The sequence below is a fragment of the Saccostrea cucullata genome, unplaced genomic scaffold (genome assembly GCF_032062105.1).
Source record: "Saccostrea cucullata isolate Sc308-1 unplaced genomic scaffold, CSIRO_AGI_Scuc_v1 ctg53, whole genome shotgun sequence".
Lineage (NCBI taxonomy): Eukaryota > Metazoa > Mollusca > Bivalvia > Ostreida > Ostreidae > Saccostrea > Saccostrea cuccullata.
The window spans coordinates 334,693-359,352 of record NW_026936258.1 but is presented as its reverse complement, the minus strand read 5'-3'; the positions used below and the strand labels follow the sequence as shown (position 1 = coordinate 359,352).

The 24,660-nt window shown below is 31.8% G+C and overlaps 1 protein-coding gene across 1 annotated transcript; it reads right to left on the bottom strand.

Moving 5' to 3' along the window:
- Window positions 1-372: 372 nt before the first annotated feature.
- On the bottom strand, window positions 373-21,299 carry LOC134245128 (uncharacterized). Its single transcript, XM_062727387.1, has 5 exons — window positions 21,029-21,299; window positions 9,267-9,369; window positions 7,499-7,644; window positions 2,007-2,417; window positions 373-1,050 (listed from the first exon to the last, which is right to left on the bottom strand). Exons 1-5 carry the CDS (start codon window positions 21,225-21,227, stop codon window positions 530-532), a joined length of 1,380 nt encoding a protein of 459 aa, XP_062583371.1. The 5' UTR covers window positions 21,228-21,299; the 3' UTR covers window positions 373-529.
- Window positions 21,300-24,660: the final 3,361 nt, after the last annotated feature.

Genomic DNA, 24,660 nt, shown 5'->3' with positions numbered 1-24,660 from the left:
TAGCTTAGTACACACAAGATTACTTAGCCCCTGGCTCCGGGGCTATAACACAATAGCTGTAACACTAAGACTGGCTCCCTTTCAATCATACTTTTACAGTGACAAAAGGAATACAAGTATATAGAGTAAAAGTGAGACTGAGATCAAAAGTGAGCTCATCTAAGTCTTATGTCCCCGTAGCCTGGCCTTGGATCTATAAAAGTTGGACGAGCTCACTTTTGATCCAAGTCTCACTTTTCCACTATATATATTTCTTTGGAAACGTTGAACTGGGATCAACAGTAAACTACACCATACTACAGCTGTACTACTGGCTTGTATAAAAAATAATTCAAAAGAAAAAACAACAACATAAACGTTTTTGACGACTCTATGTAAATAATCAGTAACATGAATACACGTTTAATTATATGTATTTGTACACTTTCATCTTCCAAGAACTTGAAAGGCACGGTGTTGTAAAATCTTCCATGTATTAATTTGTATGAGCGTTTCACACGAACACGTGATTCCCTGTAATAACAAAGCGTCAAACATAGGTTTTGGGCTCTCGAAATGTCCTTTGTTTCATTTTGTATAATGTTGATGTTCTTATTGAAATTTCAGCACACTCTGTTGAAAATTTTCCCCTAGACACTTTCCAACAATTCTGAATAGCACTGTTAAAACGACTAAATGGTTCACGCTCAACAATGAAGCATCCAATTAAAATGGACAAAAATGACGTAAAATACAAAAGTGACGTCAAGAAAGTTACAGTTGAGTGTATGTATACACCATTTAAATTGATAATCGTTATCGTGAAATAGAATGACGTCAGAAGAAAATAAATGACAGACGAACTTTGGAAGAAACGAAGTGCCCTAATGTCATTTTCACTAATGTGTTTGTCTGTAACGGCAATATTGCAGGGATTTTTACATAATATGATAATGTAAAGAACAGCTTCAAGTATGAAAGGAACAGCTGTTGTTATAACAGTTTGATAAACAGACCACACAAGAGCGTGAACGTTCTTAGATGTCCAGTCCGTGCCGCAAATCCCCAAATCTACAAAGACACGTCATTCAATTATCACAATTATAAACAATAAAATCAAGTGCATAGAAATTATTACTACTTGAAGAAGGGATTTATTTTATACATTCTCTTTAAATCATTTCATTTTTTACACTTCAAATTCCTTAAATTATGCAGCAATATGTCTTTATCACCTGCAGACAGGATTGATCTCTCTCAGTTGATTGGATACGCAAGAGCACGCATGCTCTACATATGAACAATAATTTAATGTCTAATGAGTCGACGAAACAAGAAAGATCAACACTCTCGTTTAAAGTCATAATTTCCTAAGTTTTATGGTTGATACAATGACCTTGACAGCAAATACAATCTATCATTTATATAAGTTTAATTCTGACTGACTTTTTTCGTACTGATTGTTAGGCCTTTATTTACACACTGAATTGTTTTACCGTTATTTCCCGACAGCAAATACACATTATCATGTAACCGTCTGGATGCACTCCATGGCACCTGATCCCACCTCTGATTTTTAGAGGTCCAATTTTGTTCTGCTCTCATGTTGTAAATTTTGAATTTACCTGGTGGTAGTAACAAAATTTACAACATGGCAACTAGTTGTCATGTTGTAAATTTTGTAGTTACTACCACCCGGTATATTCATAATTTACAACTTGACACTCCTCCTAATTTGTATTGTTTGTGGATTTTTGAGCTTGAATACTGTTCATTATCTCTATAAATTTCATGTACACTTTTGTCCATACCTATGGCCACGAAAGTTTTTATTAAAAAAAATAAACAAAGCAGAGATATATATGATTTCTGTAAGGTAAAAAAAGCCACATAATTTACTAGTAATAAGCACCATCTCTTCAATTAGTAATTGTAAAAATAAATAATCGATCCTGTTTTCCTGATTAAATGTAATAGGAAGATAGGAAAAATTATCGTTAGTACCATTTTCAAGAGATAATACAAACCCTGAGAGGTTAGAAACACGTTTAGGTAATCCTTATATTCCTGTTCATCAATGGTGGTATTTATTATTACATCTTGCACATTGAAGGCTTGAGTAAGATCTGGATACCACACTATGGATTTGAAGACTTCACCAAGGGATCCATTGGTATGATTATACCATAGTTCTTCAGCGATAGGCTTAGAAGGACAACGAAACAACATGTCGAATCCTACTCCAGTCTGCCTTAGCTGGACTACCTTGATGCCTAAATTTTCCTCAAATGTATGCCTAAATAAAAAGGTAGGATTTGGCAAGATCCTTTTATTGATTTCGTTTTTTAGTAGGTATGAGTACCAACTAGGAAACAACACGTGATTTATTGTTCCATTATCTCCTAGAGGGTAGTAAGACAGAGAAATCCTCAGGTGTCCTGCAAATATAGAACACAAATTAGGAAGAAAAAAATAAGCTTATTCACATATACATTGTATTTATATTCAACTACTTTTGATAAAGATAAGTTCTTTAATTTGACTTTTCAATTAACCAGGTATTTGAATAACACTCTTTAGGGAATGCAGAAATCAATTAAATCATGATATCTGACAATACACTTTATATACGAGGACTGTTCAATAAAAATTGTCCTGAGCTCTATGATATACAACATAAAAATCATAAGACATTAAGCTTGACTTTCTCTCTTGATTGAATCTTTAATGAATTGATTTCAATTTAAGTATCCACTTTTCATCATATAGTTTCATTGTATCACTGATGATATTAAATTGACTTTAAGACACATAGCAAAATTGATAAGCATCATTTTGGGGGTAGTTTACACTGTTTTAAAGAAACATTTGACAGTAAAAAAAACTTAGTACTCAATGATCACCCTTTGTTTTGAAAAAGTGAGTGAAAACGACATTGTGTAAGAATGTCTAAACGATTATTTAAAAAAAAAAAGAAATTGTAGCTATTCACGTTTGTCTGAAATTCAAACAGATAATTAAACTTGAATCCATTGCTTTAAACCCCCAAAACAAATTTAAATAAGATGCACTTGACAAAAACAACAAGGTTTGAGAGAAAAAGAATTGCAAATTAAAGCATAAAAAAGTTTTATATGCCATTTTCTTAAATATTAGTGTTCTTGTTATTCAGATTCTTATTCGGGAGGCGGTTTAATTTCTGGAGAAGTCTAGAAAGAATATTTTTTACAAAAAAGAAATCGAAAGGTTTATGAGAGGATGGAACCAGAATCATGCAAGAATCCACTGCATTAAATTTCTTCGTGACAGCGTCCAAACCCACACGCCATGAGGTGTAAATGAGTTTTTGGGATAAACAGAAAGTTAATGTTATGTCACATCAACAGTATTCGTCCGATATTTTACTCTTTGACTTTTCCAAATTTGAAAAAAAAACACCTTTCAGAAAGAAGAGACAAATCCAGGATATCACGGAATGTGTCATATTCCAGTATAAAGGGCTATACCGGTTCTCAAAATGTGTTCTAAAATCAACAGCTTAAAAACGTATGACTTTTCACATTTATACACAACCAATCCTCATGATAAATTAAAGTTCGGGCTTTTTTATATCATTGATAGCTGCTTATTAAAATAAAAATGGAACTCGTAAATTTACTAACCTTGTAACTTAGTCATTTACAAAATTATTTTGTTAAAACATTCTGATTGTACACACAAGTACTCTGAAGTTGACATCAAAAAGATGCTAGAGTTTCTAAATGACAATATCTACAATATCTATCTAGTATGTGGTTTTTGGAGACCAGGTCTTCCAACAATCTATTGAAATTCACATGGGTACCAATTGCGCCCCGTTATTAGCAGACCTAGTTTCGAATTCATATGAAGCAGAATTCGTCAAAAATCTTATACAGGAAAAGGAGAAAACACTTGCCGTGACGTTCAGCTCAACATTTAGATATATCGACGATGTAATGTTAATCAACAATGGTAATTTCCATTCTTATGTCGATACAATATATCCTGCTGAGCTTGAGAAAAATGATACCACAGTGTCTGACACATCTGTTTCATATCTCGATATTTTACTTGAAAAAATGTTAATGGTAATCTAACAACCAAGCTCTATGATAAACGTGTTGACTTAAATTTTTCAATCGTCAACTTCCCTAAATTACGCAGCAAAATACCTTAATGACCTGCATAAGAAGGTTATTCGATACGCAAGAGTATGTACAATTTCTAAAACGAGGTAAATTATTGTCAAACAAGTATCTGAAACAAGAATATCAGCAGTCTCGTTTAAAGTCACCATTTCGTAAGTTTTATGGCCAATATAATGACCTTGTCACAACTATAATTTATCATTGAGTCAAATGCTGAATGATGATTTTCATACTAACTGTTAGTCAATTATTTACACACTGAATTGAGGACAGATTTTCCCATTACTGAGTATTTCCCGATCATGACAAGGAGTACACGATTGTGTGACCGGTCGACAGGGGATGCTCACCCCTCCATGGCACCTGATCCCATCTCTGATGTTTTGGAAGTCCGTATTGCTCTGCTCCTATTTTGTATTGTTTTATGGACTTTTTAGCTTGAATATTGTTCCAGGTTTAAAAAAAAACATATCCATATATTTCACTTTAAGCTTTTAAAGTGTTTATTATTTGCTTTAACGATCACGGATAGATAATGAAAGTATAGAAGTGATGAAGAATTGGGGATTACTTAAATTCATATTTCAATCATATTTCATGTTCAGATTGTATTTCAGATACACTGTATATTCTAAGGATATTAGACCAGTTTTAATATTTTTTATTCACTCGATTTAGCCATTTCTACCTAATTATCCAACAAAGCTGTCACGTCGGATAATAGGCTAGGACTCTATTAGATGATGTCATTGCCTCCAGAAAGTTGTAGTAGACTTTCAATGCTATCTCTGATATATTTAGAGGGATTTTGACTAAAATAGAACATTTAGGAGAAAAAATATTGCATGTCTTTAAAGTCCAGATTGATCTTCTACGACATTTTTTTGATGAGTTAGATTTAACGCTTTTACGTATCTTTCTGGATGTTACACATAGAATATATAGCGTGTTTTGTAAAAGATAGATAAATACGTTCTGTATTTAAATCGAACGTTCAACAAATCTCTACATTTTGTCCAGTTTATATTTGCTTAAATACATTCATATGGTCACAAAGCATTTTCTGATATTTTTGATATGTTTATGTTTAATAGAAGCTTTTATATTTGCTTGAATTTCCTCATTAAAGAGCTTTTCAGTGTTTAGGTATTGAAAATATTAAATTATAAATGAAATGAATTATTAAAAAATTCATCATCCATCATATCAACATAAAGAAAATCACAAACAGAAAACGAAAAAGCAAAAAGGATACACTAAAATATTCCTTCACCGAGAATCATGACTCTACCTTAATCCAAGATAAATTGAGTAAGGGACTATGTCATGGCAGCCACCTACCGGGTAGTTGTATTTTTAAAAAGAATGTTCAATATAAAAAAATACACCTTAACTGATTCACAGAATCAAATAACTGATTAAAGAACATTTACATCGTATTTATAACTTTGGCCATGCTGGAAAGAAAAGGCATCGTTATTTAGGATTCTATAAAAGAAATTATTCACACAAACGTGAGGACTCACACTGGCATCGCGATTCATTAACAGAACTGTTTTGTTTTCAAGGGGAAAATGAGTTTATTCCTCAGATTTCCGAGAGGGTTAGGTAAAAACTGTGAGAAACTCATGTTAAGAAATAAAGGACAGAGTAGTTCATTAGAAAGCTCGAAAATTCCCTATTTGAAATACATGTACATGGAAAAGGGAATGGATCTTAAATACTAACACTGTCATGCAATGTTAGTGTACTCCGTAATTGTAATTACGAAGGAAAAACGGATTTTGTATGTCTCCAAAAGAGCACTTAATGATACAAACTACTGGAAGAATTTTTTTGTGTCTTTTGGCGCCTCTTAACTTCTTAGGGCAATCAATGCAAAATACCTGTAGAAAATTGCAATGCATTTTTCTTTGATTTGAACCATCATTTCTATTGTAAAAATTACTTTCTCTAGTTTGATACTTTATTAATCACTTTTCATAGTAATCACTTTTAACAGCTGTTTTAATTAGCACCTCATTTTACAAAGAGCATGACAGTTTGCTTGATGGGGCGTGCTAAAATTTTGTGTGCTGGTTATCATTTTGCTCATCGATTGGATCAATGAAATCAATACTAATTTGCATATGAAACTCGGAATACAACAATAGCCTGATAAAACTGACCAATCACATTGAATGATTGTTTACCAGTACAGCATTTGTAGTCAGCAGCAACACGTGGTCAGTCAAAGCCCGTTTTCTGTCCTAAAAAAAGCATACATGTATTATATTTGTTGTAATTTGACCAGATGTTTCTTTTTAAAGAATGGATTAAGACTATTCTGCTTCTGTTGTACCATATATGTACCCTTTTACTAAGCTAAATGTATTCAAGCCTATCTTATTGCTGTGTTCTGTGTTTCAGAATTTCAAAATTCCAATAAAAAATGATAATCAGGCATACGAAATTTTAGCACGTCCTATCAAGCAAACTGTCACGCTGTTAGTAAAACGATAATACCTATCTTTGGGTAAAATTTCACTCTAAAGATTACTCTGTTTACCTGATCAATACAGAGGGCTCAAGCTTACAGTGGGTGTAACATATGATTTCTTTCGTTTGAGGAACGAATTAGACAGAAATCAATTTCTACTTGGTGTGATAATGAATTAAAAAAGGTTTTCATTCGAATACCTGGATATCACGTGGTTCTTTAGAACCGTCTCGTTAGCAAGGCTATATAAGAGGTGAATAGTGGTTTAAATACCAGTTTAGGACTAACACATAAAGTTTAAATTTTATCATGATTTACAGATATACAAATTGATTTTCATATTTTGCATATGTTATGTACACTCGCAAATAAAGCTTACCAAATGGTGTGTTTGTGTAACCATTTGAAAGTAATGATGGATTTAGATGTTTATTTTATTTCTCCTAGGTACCTTGGCCTATCGCTTTTGATTTCAGGGATGTGCGCTTCTCTCATTTTATTTATCGTTTATGGAATTTCAAGATTATTTTTAAAAAAACCGTTCATTATATCTTATCAACACTTTTAAAAATGATATTTTGTCCTTCATTTTAGGCCTAGTCTGTTGTAGATGGATTACATGTATATACATGTTCTATAAACATATACCGGTACGTATGATTTTTATTATTTACAGAATTATACTTCAAATCAAAAACATATGTTCTGTTTAAGGCAATTCTCTTTGTCATTAAGGTTTGTAAATGACATCTCTTTCAAGACTGCGAACATTGATTTGAACCTTGTTCAAAGCTCTGACATATGATATTTTGTAATTATCCTTTCTCTCTCGCTCCTTTCTCCATTTTGCGTTTAAGACTGTATTTTTTACCTCTATAATAGGAATATTCTCCAAGACCATAAAGTGGCCCAGTAGCTATCAGAATGATCAAGATGAAGATTCCCACGACGATCATATTCACATTCTTGACTGAGAAAGTTGACGGGTGATCAACTTGGAGCATAAATTTGAAATACCTGTGATAAAGAAAAATAATAAAAACGTGGCAGGAACAATAAATTTGCTATTAAATTAAAAGAAACAAGCTAAATTGGCTTCTCTTCAAAATTTAATTATCCTCCCTCGATAGCTAGCTGTGTGTTCTCTCTGGCTATGAGTGCTCCTAAGCAAAGTTATTGTTGTTTAGTACAACTGACATTTAAAGATCATTAGCGAATTTAATTTCAGGGAACATGTTGCTGTTTTGGGACTCAACAGTGAAAACTCATTATAAAGCAGGTTCTAAGTATCTTCATTACACATTGCAACTTTTTTTTCGTGTGCTAGGAATTTGAAATTTTTTTTAAACCTGGAGCGAAAATGGTGAAAAAGCAGCATTATATTCCTTTTTTATTTACATCATTGCACTTCATTGTGTTCGAAAGGTTATACTTATTTTTATGTAAGTGTCAAGTTAATGCACACATTTACCTTTTTAAAGATTTTTCCTATATATTCCTTTGTAAAACAAAGAGTTTTATGCAAACCACCTGTCCACATGCGTTTCATCTTTCCTGGAAGTTTTAGTTATATTCCTATGTAAAACTTTGAGGCAAATTAACATTTTTCCCACAGTGAAAGTTTTTAAAGATTTTCTATATATTCCTAAAAAGAGTTTTGAAGGAAAATCATGAATATTATTTCATCTTTCCTGGCCCAGTGGTTCAAGAAGATTTTTAAAGAGTTTCCATATATTCCTATGTAAAACTTTGTTTTTGGCCTTATCACAAACACAAAGCAAAATATATTTAAAACTTTGATCGTTTTGGCCCCACTATTATCACTATCAAAATATTTATTTGTTTTCCAGTGGTTCTATATATTCCTTGTAAAACTTTGATACATTTTGGCACTTTCATGATTTGAACAAACTTGTAATGACCACATCAGTTTCCTCTCTGGTTCTTGATTTTTTAAAAATGTCATTAATATTTTTCTAAAAATACAAAAGGGCCTGTACTTTTACTTTTGCCAAGTTTGGTTGAAATTGGTCCAGTTTAGAAGAAGATGAAAATGTGTTTACGACGACAACAACGACAACAACGACAACGACGACAGACAACGGACAAATTTTGATCAGAAAAGCTCACTTGAGCCTTCGGCTCAGGTGAGCTAAAAAGCAGCATTATATTCCTTTTTTATTTACACTATTGCACTGCATTGTGTTCGATTTTAATTGAAAGGTTATACTTATTTTTATTTAAGTGTCAAGTTAATGCACATATTTACCTTTGTTTCAGAACCCAAAAAGTTTTATGCAAACCAATCGGAAGTTTGTTATTTATAAGAGTTTTAGTTAGGCAAATTAACATTTTTCCCACTGAAAGTTTGCTTGAAAAAGAGTTTGAAGGAAAATCATGAATATTGAGAAAAATTGAATATTTCATCGTTAAGTTGAGCCAATACTTAAGTTCCTTATCACAAACACAAAGCAAAATTTTAGTTTACTATTATCACTATCAAAATATTTATTTGTTTATACACTTATACATTCATTTTCTTACGTAATGACCATTTTTCTCTATTTGCCAAAAATACATGTTCTTTTACTTGCAAGAAGTTTATTGTATGGAAAGCTTTAAGAAACAAATCTCTATACCTTTCCATTGCAGCGATACACAGAATCCATGTAGAACCAGAGTAGACCACTAGATCGACAAATCCGAATAGCTGACAGCCAAGGTCATCAAACGGCCATCCACCTAAAAAAGATTTAATAAATTTTATAGGATCAAAAAGGTTCTTTAAAAATCTATACTATGGAGGATGTTGTCGAATACAATTTGCATACTTCTGATCATATTAATACATGTATTCTATGAACTTGATGCTGGTTTTAAAAATTACCATAAATATTCTCTCCAAATAAAAAACCGAGGTATACATATCATAGCTATATTTGAATGGGGAAAAAATGAAAATACATATACAAAGTTAACGTTCATATTTTTATTTCTGTGTCTGATCTACTACATAAAAATATTAGATAATTTATCATTTATAAAAGTTTACAGTGTTCAAATGAGAAAAGTTTCATTTTTAAAGAAGTGCTGTTTTTGCCCAGTTTTCCCCTCATTTTCACGGCGGATATGACCGTCCACAGGGTATGTTTACTCACCTTAGGCACCTGATCCCATTTCAGGAATTTCCGGAGGTCCATGTGTTATTACTGTGCCATGTTTACATTTTTAAATGTGTGTAGTTTTATTAGAACGATTGCTTTTTCTATCCTCACCTTTTTGTTCTACATTTTGTACCTGTCTCAAACAATCATTCCAACTATCAGCTTATTGTGTTCCGTCTTTCAGATTTCCATAATACTATTTTCCCTTGATAGCCGATTTCTTTGTGAACTTAAAAAAGAGGTTCACTTGCACACTCCCTCTTTTCAACACTTAACGTCAATTGACGCCATCTGACTGCATACATTGTTGTTATCTAACCTGCTTTATCAATTGCATTTACATGACCACATTAACATCCTGCTACTTTATAAGAATTTGTAATGAAGGAACACTTGCAGCTAAAACAAATCTTCTTAATGCACGTATTACTAAAAAAATTGTTTAGCCTAGATCTAGATAAGAATGTTGCATGTTTAAAGATAAATTTTATTGGATTTAAGGATTTGCTGGAATTAGTTAAACTATCACAACGTTTTGTGATATAACATTACGCAGGATTATTGCTTGAACATGGTAAATCTTTTATTTAAGGAAAAAATCTAAAACAATATGATATTAACTTTTGAATTTCTCTGTAAAAATACAAGCTGAAATGGATAAACATAACTAGCTTATTTCATTATCTTTCAATGTCATGTTATATACATGTAATACTAATATTACATGATGTGGAACATTTTCACTTACTTAAGTGTTTAAGTGAAATATAGAGAAAATGTACAATAAAAGTCCATTCAAACATTACAAATCAAAAGCAGAGCAAACACGGACATCTAAAGCATAAGTGTGATCAGGTGCCATGGAGGAGTGAACTTCCCCTGTTAAAAGGTCACGTCCACCGCGTGCTCCTTGTCATGACAAAAAAAAAAAAAAAAAAAACCCCAAGAAAATCAGTCCACAATTCAGTGTGAAAATAATGGCCTAACAATTCAAAAGAAAAACTTAGTCAACATTTGACTTGATGATAAATTGTACTTGCATACAAGGTCATTATATACAACTTTAAACGAGACTGCGGATATTCTTATTTCATCACCGTGTTTGTCGAAAGGTTGACCCTTTTCAGGTATTGTACGTACGTTGAGAACATGCTCTTGTGTATCGAATCAACTGAGACACATAAACTCCATATGCAGGAAATAAGGGTATTATTACTGAAAGCAAAAGACACATTTTCTAGTGAAATATTTTTCGTAAGACTGACCCCCCCCCCCATCCTTTATATTTTTAATCTTTAAACATTGACAAAACGAACAAAAACAATATGCAGTTAATGAAAGTGATATTTTAGTTTTTGATGGCATCTATGGTGGAATCTTTCTACTTTTTTCATGGTAAAAAAAACCTGAGTGCATGAAAACATAAATACTTGTGATAACTCTTTTCCCCCTTTATTTTTGCACTGTTTTTATGTGGTAGGGCTAATTTCTGTAAGATTTCTTATGGAATATATCCTCAATGATTATACAGGCCTGATAGCGTCATTTAGTGTTTATGAAAAATGTTGCTAAAGAAGGTAAAACTCTTTGAAAAATTAGCTATTGGTGTTGTTTACCCAAATGTATACCTCAAGAATGTTGTCCACACAAATTTAACTATAGTTTTGTCCTTTTAAAAATATATAGCACGTATAGAATTTCGTAAGCATACATGCACTAATCATGAATACAGTGTATATGACAAAAATCTTTAACGAACCTTATTTTTTATACATTTATCATTATGTCAAAAATGAACTTGAAGGGCTCTATCATTTCAATTTGCCCTCTTTCTGAAATACGTATTTACTATTTTGTCAGTTTTAAAAATATATTTTATTTAGTATGCAACATTGTTTAATATATATATATATAGGTTTAATACCATAGCTTTCGGGGGGAAATACTTTTTTTAGTAGAAGGCTCTTTATCTGTATATTAAGATTATAACTGATTGACATCACACTCACTAATCAAGAAATCATTCCCACTGAAACACATAAAATAAAGGAAATAGATAAAATTGAAAGTGAATTATATTTACCTCGGGGATTTTTTATGCATAAAATAATAGTTTTGACATTTATTTCTGTTGAAATTATTATCACCATTGATTGATTTAAAAATAGATGTTAAAAACTTTCGTTCTTCATACTTTCATTTCAAACATCTGGTTTTAAGCAATCCTAACTAAAATAATTGCTTAAGCATTAGAGTAAAACAAATCGCACAATTTATTCAAATTTCCTTTGTCGTTTAAATGGTCATTGACTTTCAACCATATGTTGGTCCTGAAAATGTATGAAATTGAATTTTTTCATAAGTTCATTTTATAGTACTTATTGTTTTTGTAAACTTGATGTATGGCTGAGTATTTTGAACAAAGAAATATGCACGCTAACTCTCGGTTCCCGCCTACATTTTGGAACCATTTAATTCAATATGAATAGCAAATTGGCCATAAAATCTTTGTTTAATACAAAGAACAGTTCAATGGTAATTGAAGAATTGTCTTAATACCAGCTCTAAACAGTAAATTATCCATAATTCCAGTTCTTGAAAAAAGGGGGGTAGACAATATTTTCCATTGAAATCGGAGTTTCAAGCATCACCATATTTTGAACAGTCTTGGATATGATAATTAACATATGCCCCCCCCCCCCCCCGCGTCACACAAAAATCTTTTGTATAAATTTGTGAAATAACATTCCATATTACTTGTAAAAAGGAATTTTCAAGCATCACCATATTTTGAAATAGTCTTGGATATGATTAAATGTTCCTTATATCTTTTCTTATGTTTTAGGCAAATAACTAAAACAAAACATAAATATATCAATAAAATATAATGTTTCAGTTGTAAATCGCTTTGAAATTGGTGGAAAATAAGCATTTTTATCGTTTTTATGCGCTAGGATCGAAAGATCCGAGACGTATATTGTTTTTGTCCTGACTGTCTGCCTGTTTGTCGGTTTATCTATTTGTCTGCAAACTTTAACCTTCGCCATAACTTTTGAACCATGAATGAAACTTCATATTTGGTAAGCATACTCCACTAATTAAGCTCGTTCAAATGACATCAACGTTAATGACCTTGTGACCTTGACTGTGATCTATATGCTAAAAATAGCTTTTTTCCTGCAAACTTTAACCTTCCCCATAACTTTTGAACCATAAAAGATAGAGACTTCATATTTGGTGTGCATACACCACTGATTAAGTTCTTTTAAATGACACCATGTTTAATGACCTTATGACCTAGACTGTGTCCTATATGCTAAGTATAGCTTTTTTGTCGGCAAACTTTAACCTTCGCCATAATTTTTGAACGAAGAAAGATAGAGACTTAATATTTGGCATGCCTACTCCACTAATTAAGCCCTTTCACATGACACCAAGTCAATGATATTGTGACTTTGACTGTGGCCTGTTAACTAGCTAAAATTAGCTATTTTGAATCTTCGCCAACTGAATCATGAGTTTTATTTGGTATGCATTCAAATCAAGTTCTTTCAAATGACACCAAGATCAATGACCTTGTAACCTTGAGTGTGACCTATATGCTAAATATATGTTATTTTTAACTTTGTTGCCGCCGGACGCAAGGTGTTTCACAAACACATCTTGTTTGTCAATAAACATATGCCCCCCCCCCCTCCCCCCTTGTCACACAAAAAGTTTTGATATGAATTTGTGAAATTACATTCCATATTGTTTTACACGGGGAGGGGGGGGATGAAAATTTTCCATTTTTCTTTGGTGAAAACACAAGTTTTACCAAAATTTTAGAGTTATCTCTCTTTGTTTTCCCAAATGAATAATGTTTTTTGAAAATCCATATAATTATCTATAGAAAATATTAAAAATTCATCGAATATGTTTACTTTTGAAAATTAACTTGGAGGTAGGCGGGAGAACAATACTATCGTTCGCAGTTCTCTTGATTACCTGAAAAATAAATATGAAATGATGCTAGCTCTCTAAATACAAATAAGTATATTAGAGATACTTTATTTAATTTCCACGGACCAAAACTGATTATTAAAAGCTTGTGCGACAAAAGAAATTTGAATAAATTGCGTGTTTTTTTTTACTCTAATGCTTAAGGTAGAAATCTTCTCATAATTTTTGTATTTAAAAATTAATGAACTTTTCACAGAATCAAGACGACAATATCAGTAATGGTATCACTGAAATTAAATTTGACCGTTTTATATTAGAGACAAGGTCAGGTCAGAGTCATTACCTTTTTTCTGGACATTGATAAAAAAAATTACTGTTGCAAATTTTGTGATCCCTACTTGTATTTCAAAAGATTAAATGTTTTTCTTTTTGCATAAAAAGATATTACCACAAAGGGCCTATCACAAAGGTGATATTCCCAAATTGACATAAATAAGTTAACTAAAATGAATATTGGCTAATCCGAATTTTACTCTACTTTTCTTAAATTTTTAGTATATATTAGTTATTTTTTTTGCTTCTTATATTTAAATTTTTCCTAATTTTTACATATGGTTAAGTTGTCACATAAAGATACAAAATGATGCAGAAACAAAATGTTTTGATCGTTTACTAAGAGAGAAAAAAAAACTTTTTACGGGTTTATGGCTCAAATCTGTTTTCAGATTAGAAGGTTATAAAAGGTAATATAGATCTAGTTTGTGTGAAAAATCATATTTATTTTGATATATTTACTAGGAACTTTAATCCCTTATTATTTATTAAACTTACATTTGAAAAGTTCTTCAAGTCTTTGATTGTGTAAAAATTATAACTAAATTCGCTGTTCTGTAATACTTTTGAGAGGCAGAAAAGAAGATATTTTCATACGCCACCATTCCGCCAAAATATAGTCCCTGCTAGTTTTCAAACACGGTTTACGATTTCTATTTAAAGTTGTACAATTGTGACGAGGAAAGAAAAATATGGTCTTTTAAATCCCTTTCACCTAAATATATAGGACATATAAGCAAATATACATGTACTATGAATATTTTATCTAGTCAGAAACCAAAGAAGAATCCTATACCTTAAGCAATTATTTTAGTTATGATTGCGTTAAACCAGATGTTTGAAATGAAAGTATGAAGAACGCAAGCTTTTAACAAACTAAAACTAAAAAATTCCAAAGAATTTTTGGACAATTTGAAATCACACGATTTTATAAAACCAACAGCTTAAAAACTTTCGATTTTTCAACTTTATACACAACCATTCCCAACGATAAATTAAAGTCCAGGTTTTTGATATCATTGACAGCTGCTTTTTCAATAAAAATGGAACTCGTAAATTTACTTACTTGGTCATTGGTCAGTTGCAAAATTATTTTGTCAAAACATATTCTGATTGCACACACAAGTACCCTGAAAATTCCAGAGTGGGATAAGGTGCCAAGCAGGAGAAGGCGTCTCTTGTCGACCGAACACCCGCTTTGAGCCCTTTGTGTTGATCAGTCATGATCAAATTAAGCATAAAAGAAGGGCCTAAACAAATGGTATGTCATATGTCTGTCAGAATAAGACATAATGATAGGTTTTAAGTATTAACAGGGTCACTATGAGGGCTTTTGTATGAAAGGCTTTATTTAAACGAGGTTGTTGAAATCCCTGTAGCATCAAGTTAATTATCCTTTATTAAATTGCATGCTCCTGAGTATCGAAAAAGTTAAAGAGAAATAAACACTATACTCAGATAATAGTGAAATATTACGTAAATAAGAAAATTTCATGGTGTAAATGCTGAATTAAGTCATTACGTTTATCATACAGTAGATTTGTAAGCTGACCCTTTTCTTCCATAGTCACCGTTTACGGGAGCTCAGCCGGTACAGTGAGTTCGAATCTCGGCCCTGACTGACCTAAGTCGATAAAAAATGGGTAGCAACTGTTTCTTCGGCATGCGCTCGGCACTTGATGTGAAAGTTGCGGGTCCTTCGGATGAGACTTTAATAACCAAGGTCCTGTGTCACGGCAGGTTTAACGACGAAAAGTGACCCCTGTAGAATATTGACCAGTGGGTCATTTTTCTACATAGAAAAGTGACCCAGGGTCAATATTCTACGACAAGCTGGGTCATTTTTCGACCGTAGAAAACCATTCCAGACCAGTTATTCTACGACTCCACACACGTTGAGAAATGACCCCCATAGAAATTTGACCCATTACTTTTTTATACAATAAAACCTTATGGCTGTGTCTCCTGATATTTTTTTTTCAAATGTAAGGAGGGGGAATGTACTTTACTCCTTACCAACATATATTTTATTGCATATCCTAATAGTAGCATCATAATCAATGTATCTGGTGTGGATTTTCTTTGGCTTGCAGAATTTTCAATGAATATTAATTTATTGAGTAGCATGATTATATTTTCGGGTGTTTTTTCTCATTCAAAGGTTTTGTTCCGAAAATGGCATGATTTGTTTCTGATAACCATAAACTTGTAGGGAGGCCCCCCGAAATTAGCACTTTTAACCATTTGAATTCATTTTTGAATTTTTTTACAAATCTAAAAACATTGCATAGAAGCAAGAAAAGCAACGTAATTTAACGATATTAATATGGGTATATATAGAATAACTATATGAATTAAACACAGGCACTTGTTTCGTTTAGCACTTTGAAGTGGAAGTTCGGATGTCCTGTAGATGAAACCTTATAACCGAGATCACTTATCACGCCATATCTTAGCATGATAGAAATTTCACTGCTCAATGGGCCTAAGTGCCGAGTAAAGGTCTAAATTTGAAGCCCTGCACCGGTATATGGTGACGTCTCTGTAAAGTGACAAATCCTCGGACAGGACGTAAACCAACATACAATCAACGCCATTGAATACGTAAAGTCGTTTATGTAAAAAGAGGGATTTAATCAAATCAGTTTCATTAAGAAAAATTAAAGTTTGTGAACGATTAACTGTAATACAAAATGACAAAGGAGACTAAAAAAACAATATGTTCCCGATCTTAGATCTAGGGGCATAAAAGTACTAAATTGATACATTACTTTTTTACGTTATATTTTACGTTTGTATTAGAAATACTTGCAATATAGTCCTCTTCTTTGATCATTATAGATATATGTTTAATCTTTATCACCATTCATGCACATACGCATTATGTTATATTGTGTAAACTCCTGTTCAGGAATATATTCGCTGAATCATCCCTAATTTTTATGAGAAGTTTGAAACTTCATTCATAGAAAACCAAATATTTTCAGAAGATCTAATTTTCTAAGCAAATGCCCCTTTTTTGCACCAGTTTTAAAAATAGGGATCAAACGCGTTAAACTTTTGAAAAAAAAAACTTGATTTTGATTTTTGCAAATTATTTACTAGTATCCAGGGTAAAATATAAGAGATTTACAATTATGGAAACTTTTTTAAAGTTTCTTTTTCTGACATCAGCTAGAATTGACCTATTTTAAAGATTAAAATGATAACTGTGGAAACTTACAGTATGAAATGTAATAAGAAGGATATGGAGATAACGAACAGTATTCAATCTCAAAGTCCATAAAACAATACAAAATAAGAGCAGAGCAAAAACGGACCCCCGAAACATCAGAGGTGGGATCAGGTGCCATGGAGGAGTGAGCATCCCCTGCCGACCGGTTACACCCGCCGTGTGCTCCTTGTCATGATCAGGAAATATCGGAAAAAATCCGTCGTCAATAAACAAATCTATGAATGTGTGTATCTTTGCTCTAATAGCCTTATAACATTTTAAATATATATTGTTTTCCTTTAATGGGGATAAAACATTTATTATTATAAGGTATAATATAACTTTGATTTCGTTATATAAGCTTAAAAGCTTTCAGAAACGAACACTTCGTATCATAAGTCTGCTTGATATTACCTGTATGCATTAGCCTTAGAAGAATATTCCTACCAAAACGAATGTTTTTGCATCAAAAAATGACAGGGGGTCATTATTCTACGGGGTCATATTTCTACATTGCAAACGGAGAAAAACGACCCCAAGGCCACAATTTCTACAAAAAAGTGGGTCATATTTCTACGTTGAATATTGACCAGGGGGCCAAATTTCTACGTAGAAAAATTACCCCCGGTCAATATTCTACGGGGGTTACTTTTCGTCGTTACACATGCGTTGGCATGATAAAGATCTCTCACTTCTCAATAGCCCTGAGTGTCGAGTAAAGGTCAAAATGTGAAGCCCTTCACCGGTATATGATGACGTCTCTACACATACGTGTGAAAAATTCTCAAATGCAGCGTAAAACAACATATAATCAATCAATCTTCAAAAGTCATTAAAAATTTCTATAAGAAACATATGTAACAGAATTCCAGTGAATGTGAAAAGTTCAAAAATAGAATGTATGTATACCTATAGGCTAGACCAAATGATCTATCAAAAATTTTGGGCTAAATGGCTTCCAGGAAAGGAATTATATTATACATGCAATCAAAAGGGACAAAAATGAAACGTAATGAAAAGGCTGAAAATAAATTGGAAACGAACATTTCCTCCTATTGAATTTCAAATCACATGCATACTGAATTAAATTTATTTGTTTAAAAAATTAAGCTTAAAGAAGCATGGACACAGTTTCAACATATTTTTTTTACTGTTTACAATTCCAAACTAAGGTAATTCTAATGGTCAGCAAAAATTTGAACATCATTTGTTGATTTATAAACTTAAAATTCTTCACAATGTAAACAAGGCTCGTGCCTTGATTTTATTTCCATGTAGAAAATATCATGTTTATTGCAAAACGAAATTCAGCAAATCATCAGAAACGGTCTAATCTAACTTGGAGTTCACTTCTTTATTGGAAAAAATCTGCTTTGAACAAACATGTCTCATGTTAACAAAAACATGACATAGGCCTTGCTACATGACAAAGCTTGGGAGCCTTCAATCTGTCTCAGTTGTATTTTGACATCTGAAATACAAATTTTTGATAACTCGTCATCAAATGCGTCATTTAAGTGTTTGTAAACATAAAAAATGGGAAAAAATTGAATTTTTTTTTGCTGAATCTGTGTCCATTCCCCTTTAAAAATCAATAAATTTAACAGGTTTTGAAAAGAAAGCTACATGACAGTGTACAATTTGTGATAAGCTGTGAAAGAAACATATGTGAATATGCGCATTAATTTAATATCAAAAATGCTCTCGGCCACTTTTTTCAAGTATACTAGTAGTTACAAATACAACTTTCATAAACGACTTCTTCTAAAAAATCAATATTCATTGACAAAAAATGTATAAATTTCATCAGTATTTCAGACTTAACATGGTAAAACATTTATTAACTGATAAATAAACAATATTCGCTTCATGAACATACCTCTACCTGCTTCTTTTCATATATTTTGTACTATGATTTCATAAACTGAAACACATCATTTTGCTCAGATATGACAAAGCATAAAACGTCAAATATGTCGCTAAAACCACATTTATATATCTATAACAAAATGACTCCATCTTTACATTCAAGGAAGATTTTGTAATTATCTCAAGGATATGACTGCCAGCTTAAAGTCACCATTTAATGAGGTAATCTAACTTTATTTCTACTTTTTATTGTCTCAGATTTTATGACAAAGGAAAGAAAAACTCTACTTACGGTAATTAATACAGTAAAAAATGTTTCATTTTCGTTCTATAAATAAATGATGATTTAGAACTACCAATTAGAAAGTCATAAACATACAAAAACACATTAAGGTGTCTTGCTAATTTGACCTCATATGACGATTGCAGTCTATGTTGGATACCTTGTCAAAGGCACTTTAACAAGTGTTTCAAGGTTTCATTCCTTAAGTATATTTAAAGTTGTATTATCTCTTTTTTTATGTCAACGTAATCAAAAGATTTGGGGATATATAAATCAAATGTGGATACTCAAAAATTCTAAAGATCTTTTGGACAATTTGAAATCACAAGATTTTACCAAAGTCAACAGCTTAAAAACTTTTCAACTTTATACACAACCATTCCCAACGATAAATTAAAGTCCAGGCTTTTTGATATCTTGAGAGCTGCTTTTCCAATAGAAATGGAACTCGTAAATTACCTTACCTTGTCATTGGTCATTTGCAAAATTATTTTGTTAAAACACATTGTGATTGCACACACAAGTACTCTGAAGTTGACATCAAAAAGATGCTTGAGTTTCTGACTGACAATATCTATGTCTTGGAGACCAGGTCTTCCAACAATCTATTGGAATTTCCATGGGTACCAATTGTGCTCCGTTATTAGCAGACCTATTTTTGTATTCATATGAAGCAGAATTTATGCAAAATCTTAAGCGTGAAAAGAAGAAAACACTTGCTGTGGCCTTCAACTCGACATTTAGATATTCCGACGACGTATTGTCAATTAACAATGGTATATCGATACGATATACCCTGGTGAGCTTGAGATAAAAGATACCACAGAGTCTGACACATCTGTTTCATACTTAGATATTTTACTTGAAAAAGAAACTAATGGTAATCTAACAACCAACCTCTATGATAAAAATGATGACTTTAACTTTTGTATCGTCAACTTCCCTTTTCTATGTGGCAATATACCTTCATCACCTGCATACGGACTTTACATATCTCAGTTGATTCGATACGCAAGAGCATGCTCTACGTATGAACAATTTCTAAACGAGGTAATTATTGACAAACAATTTGATGAAACAAGAATATAAGCAGTCTCGTTTATAGTCATAATTTCTTAAGTTCTTTGGTCGATACCATGCACTTGTCAGCAAATACAATTAATCATTGAGTTAAATGCTGGCTGACTTTTTTCATACTAATTGTTAGTCCATTATTTATACACTGAATTGACGACGGATTTTCCGTTATTTCCTGATCATGACAAGGAGCACACGGCGGGTGTGACCGGTCGGCAGGGGATGCTCAATCCTCCATGGCTCTTGAACCCACCTCTGATGTTTTTGGACTCTTATTTTGTATTGTTTTATGGACTTTGATCTTGAATGCTGTTCGTTACCTCCATATCCTTCATATATGAATTTGAGTTCAAAAGAAAAAATCTCCATGAAATAACGGAAAGTAAATCAAAATGGTGTTGGTTACCTGGAACGCTAAAGCCGCACATCAGGGCAAAACAATGTGTAAATTAAAAAAATGTAAACATAACCATTAAATCTAAACAATATAATGATTAAAGAATAATATATCTTACTTACCGTAAATAAGAGCAATCGCCAAAGCTACGAGGCGTAAACAACAGGATATTGCGGAGATAATGATAACTAAATTGGTGATTTTCTTCAGCACCGGATCACTAAAAGAGCAGTAAACTTTCAGAACTTTGGCTGTTCCTACAATAACGATCATAAAGCAAAAAATAGTACCCAGTAATTTCACTATGTCAGGAGTTTCCATTGCCTCGGCTGTTAGCCTACTACACTAACACAAACCCCTTCAACTGTTTATAAAATTCTTGAACATCAATCGATTGGTGCAGCTTATACTAACGTTAAGACGTACGTTATGTGCCAGCGTGTTATTTATAAACATAAACGTGTTCTTTAAAAACTCGAGAGTGCTTCTTTTTCTATGCACCTTGATAATCATTACAAAAAAGATACATATTTTAAGCTGAATGTGGTTCATGATAAATTAGTTCAATTGCCTGATAAGAAACTAGAATTACAAGTAGACCATTTTCTTTAACTTCGAGTAGCCAATAACTGTACCATAAAACCGTTCGCTTGAATTTTTTCTTAATTCCTCTACGAAATTAGCTAAAATTTTCCAGGTATCTATACTTTTCTAATTATTTTTTTTAATACCAAGTTAATGATACTAAAACATTAAAGGCCACTGAGCAGTGAGGGTTCTTTATCATGCCAACGCTTACATGACACAGGATTTCGGTTTTAAGGTCTCATCCGTATGAGATTTGAAGGTAGGTATAATTGATTTGAAGATATGTACAAATGCCATGAATCAAAGATAGGTATAATTGATTTAAAGATAGGTGCAATTGAATTGAACCTATCTTTAATTATTAAGATACTGACAATAACAACTACTCCAATATGCATTAAAATCTCTCTGCGTTTATTTGAACCTATCATTATTTTCAATTATTTAGGAGATTGAGGTATATTTGAATTTTACCTATCTTTAATTCCTTTGTGGATATGTTTCAATTGTACCTATCTTCAAATTCATTTGAATTGAAAATAGGTTAATTCAATTATTTAGAGATACGTAAATTTTTTTAAAGACAGATGTAAATTATTTTAATATATGGTAATTTGAGATAGGTATACACATTTACAGCCTATTTCAACTTCAAAGTGCCAAGCTTTAATTCATTTGAAGATAGGTTTAATTATTTAAAGATGCCACAATTTTTTGAAATAACAAATATTTGAATATATGAATTAATAAAAGAAATATAAGCCCGAATATATAAACTTCAAAGTGCCACTTGTATTAAGGAAGAATTTTTCCCAGAATGTATTTATTATGCATTGATATCACATGCTATTGAAATAACAACCATATGTGTACTAATTGAATTAAAAGAAGAAATATAGAGCCGAATATATAATACTAGTATTAAAGACACGACTTTTCCCAAATGCATTCATTACTTTTTTAAAAAAAATCTGATTTAAAGTGATAAACATCATCAAAGATCTTTAATTAATTTTCTTGAGTAGATATCCTTTTGTGAATTCAATGACAATTTGTGAGCATTTTTCAGTTTTTCAGAACCTACAGGAGGGAAAACACTAAGTCTAAACCATTTTACTTCAGGGACCAGGAAACCAATTGAATAAAGTTAATATGATAACAAATTGACTTTTAGAACACTAAGATTATTACTAGCATACATAAACATTGACACTTTAAAGTGATATATCTAAACATGTAAGACCGATGAACTCAATATCTGACCTTGAACATTTTTGTGAACTTTTCCTCGAACTCTAATTGGATACTTCTTCCTGAAAAAAAAATAACAATCGGACCACCGTGTAACTGATTTGAATAATATGAAGACTGGTACAAATATATATTTTTTTAATTTAATGATTACTAATTACAAATGAAACTAACTAGCTATCAATATATGAACTATCGTTTACATGAGTTGCGTAAAAAGAAATGTGCTGAAAAAAGATGAAAAATCAGAGATAGATTTGGAACCTACAGCAGTTAGAGATTAAGGAGCTAATAAAGGGGGCGGCCTTCTAATTTTTTGGCAGGAAGCCGCATTAATCTGCCAGTAAGGAAATGATGCTCTGAATGAGATTGGACATTTTTAAGAGCGGAAAACTATTCCAACACAGTTATAAAAATAACTTATATTCCTTAAAGGGATGACTGAATTTGTAAATCAAATGCATCCATGTTTTAAAAAACATGTTCATTTTGATGTTATAAAACTATTAAAAGTAAATTTCTTTAAATAACAGAAATACTACAGTAAATTCTTATTTCATTAAAAAAAATTAGTTCGAAAGTAAAAGTTTGTGATGCTTAATGAAAAAGGCAAAGGTAGCGAACAATGATTTATCTTGTTATGCAGAAGAGTCTGATTAGATAATGACTCATAGAAGTAGTTGTCTAGGAATTCCAATGGGTAACAATTTCGCCCTATTTTTTTTATTCACATGAACCAGAATTTATTCCAAATCTTATACATGAGAAGGAGAAACACTTTCTGTGACATTCATATCTACATCTAAATACATGTATATCGATTATATATATTCTCATTTGAAAATAGTTACTTCCATTGATATTTCGACTTCATTAATCCAAGTCAGTCTAAAATAAAAGATATCGACACAGTATGTGTTTTATATTCGGATAATAAACTAGAAAAAGACGTTTATGGTTACCTAACACAATCCTTTTTTGATAAACTTGGTGACATCACCTTTTCTATCGTCAACTTCCCTTATTTATAGACATGTAGTGACATACCCATATCTCCATCATATGAGTTTTTATTAATGTCACTCAGTTGATTCGATACGCAAGAGCATTTTTGAAGTATGAACAATTTCTTTAAAAAAAAAAGACAAGCTATTGAATAACATATTGATGAAACAAGAATTTAAACAGTCTATTCTGTAGTCATGATTTCGCAAGTTCTATGGTCGATACATGAATTTGTCAGAAAATTAAATCTCTCATTAAGTCAAATGCTGAATGACGTTTTTTCATACTATTTTACAAACTTATTATTTTGCCATTATTTACACACTGAATTGCCAACAGATATTTCCCGGCGGGTGTGACAGTTTGGCAGGGAATGCTCACTCCAACTTCTGATGAATCAGAGATCTTTTTTTTGCTCTACTCCTGATTTGCATTGTTTGAAAGAACTTATGAGCTTGAATACTGTTCGTTATCTCCTTATTTCTTTAAAGTAGTAAAAAAAATCCAGTGAATGAATTACGTGGTTACATTAATTAAAATAAAAACGATTGTTATGAAAAAGCCAAAAATGATTGTGATTATGTTGTCCAAAATTAAATTTTTAATAAACATTCTTATTTGATTTTGGTATTTCGTGAAGTAAAATTGATGATATTTTTGTATTAATTTCAATTTAGTTTATTCAGGGATTCTGTCAGAGATTTTTGATTACAATCTTATTGCTTTTGCGGTGTTGACTTTTTACCTCGATTGTAGCATCTATCTAACTCCTTGGCCATGATTTGATGATTTGAACAAATTACGAATTGATTTAAATTATCATTGATCTGCTGTTCAGTAGATCATTTCAAAGAGATTTATTCCTCTATACAGATTTCTTTTCCTCTGAAGCATTAGGGGGCATGATCCT

Bases quoted from the DNA above. Each gene is read 5' to 3' on its own strand.
- LOC134245128 (XM_062727387.1), bottom strand. From the start codon at position 21,227: ATGGAAACTCCTGACATAGTGAAATTACTGGGTACTATTTTTTGCTTT. The intron at 7,645-9,266 runs GTATAGAGATTT...TCTTTATCACAG, and splicing joins TGTATCGCTGCAATGGAAAG to GTATTTCAAATTTATGCTCC. The intron at 1,051-2,006 runs GTTTGTATTATC...GTGTCTTTGTAG, and splicing joins CGTGTTTCTAACCTCTCAGG to ATTTGGGGATTTGCGGCACG.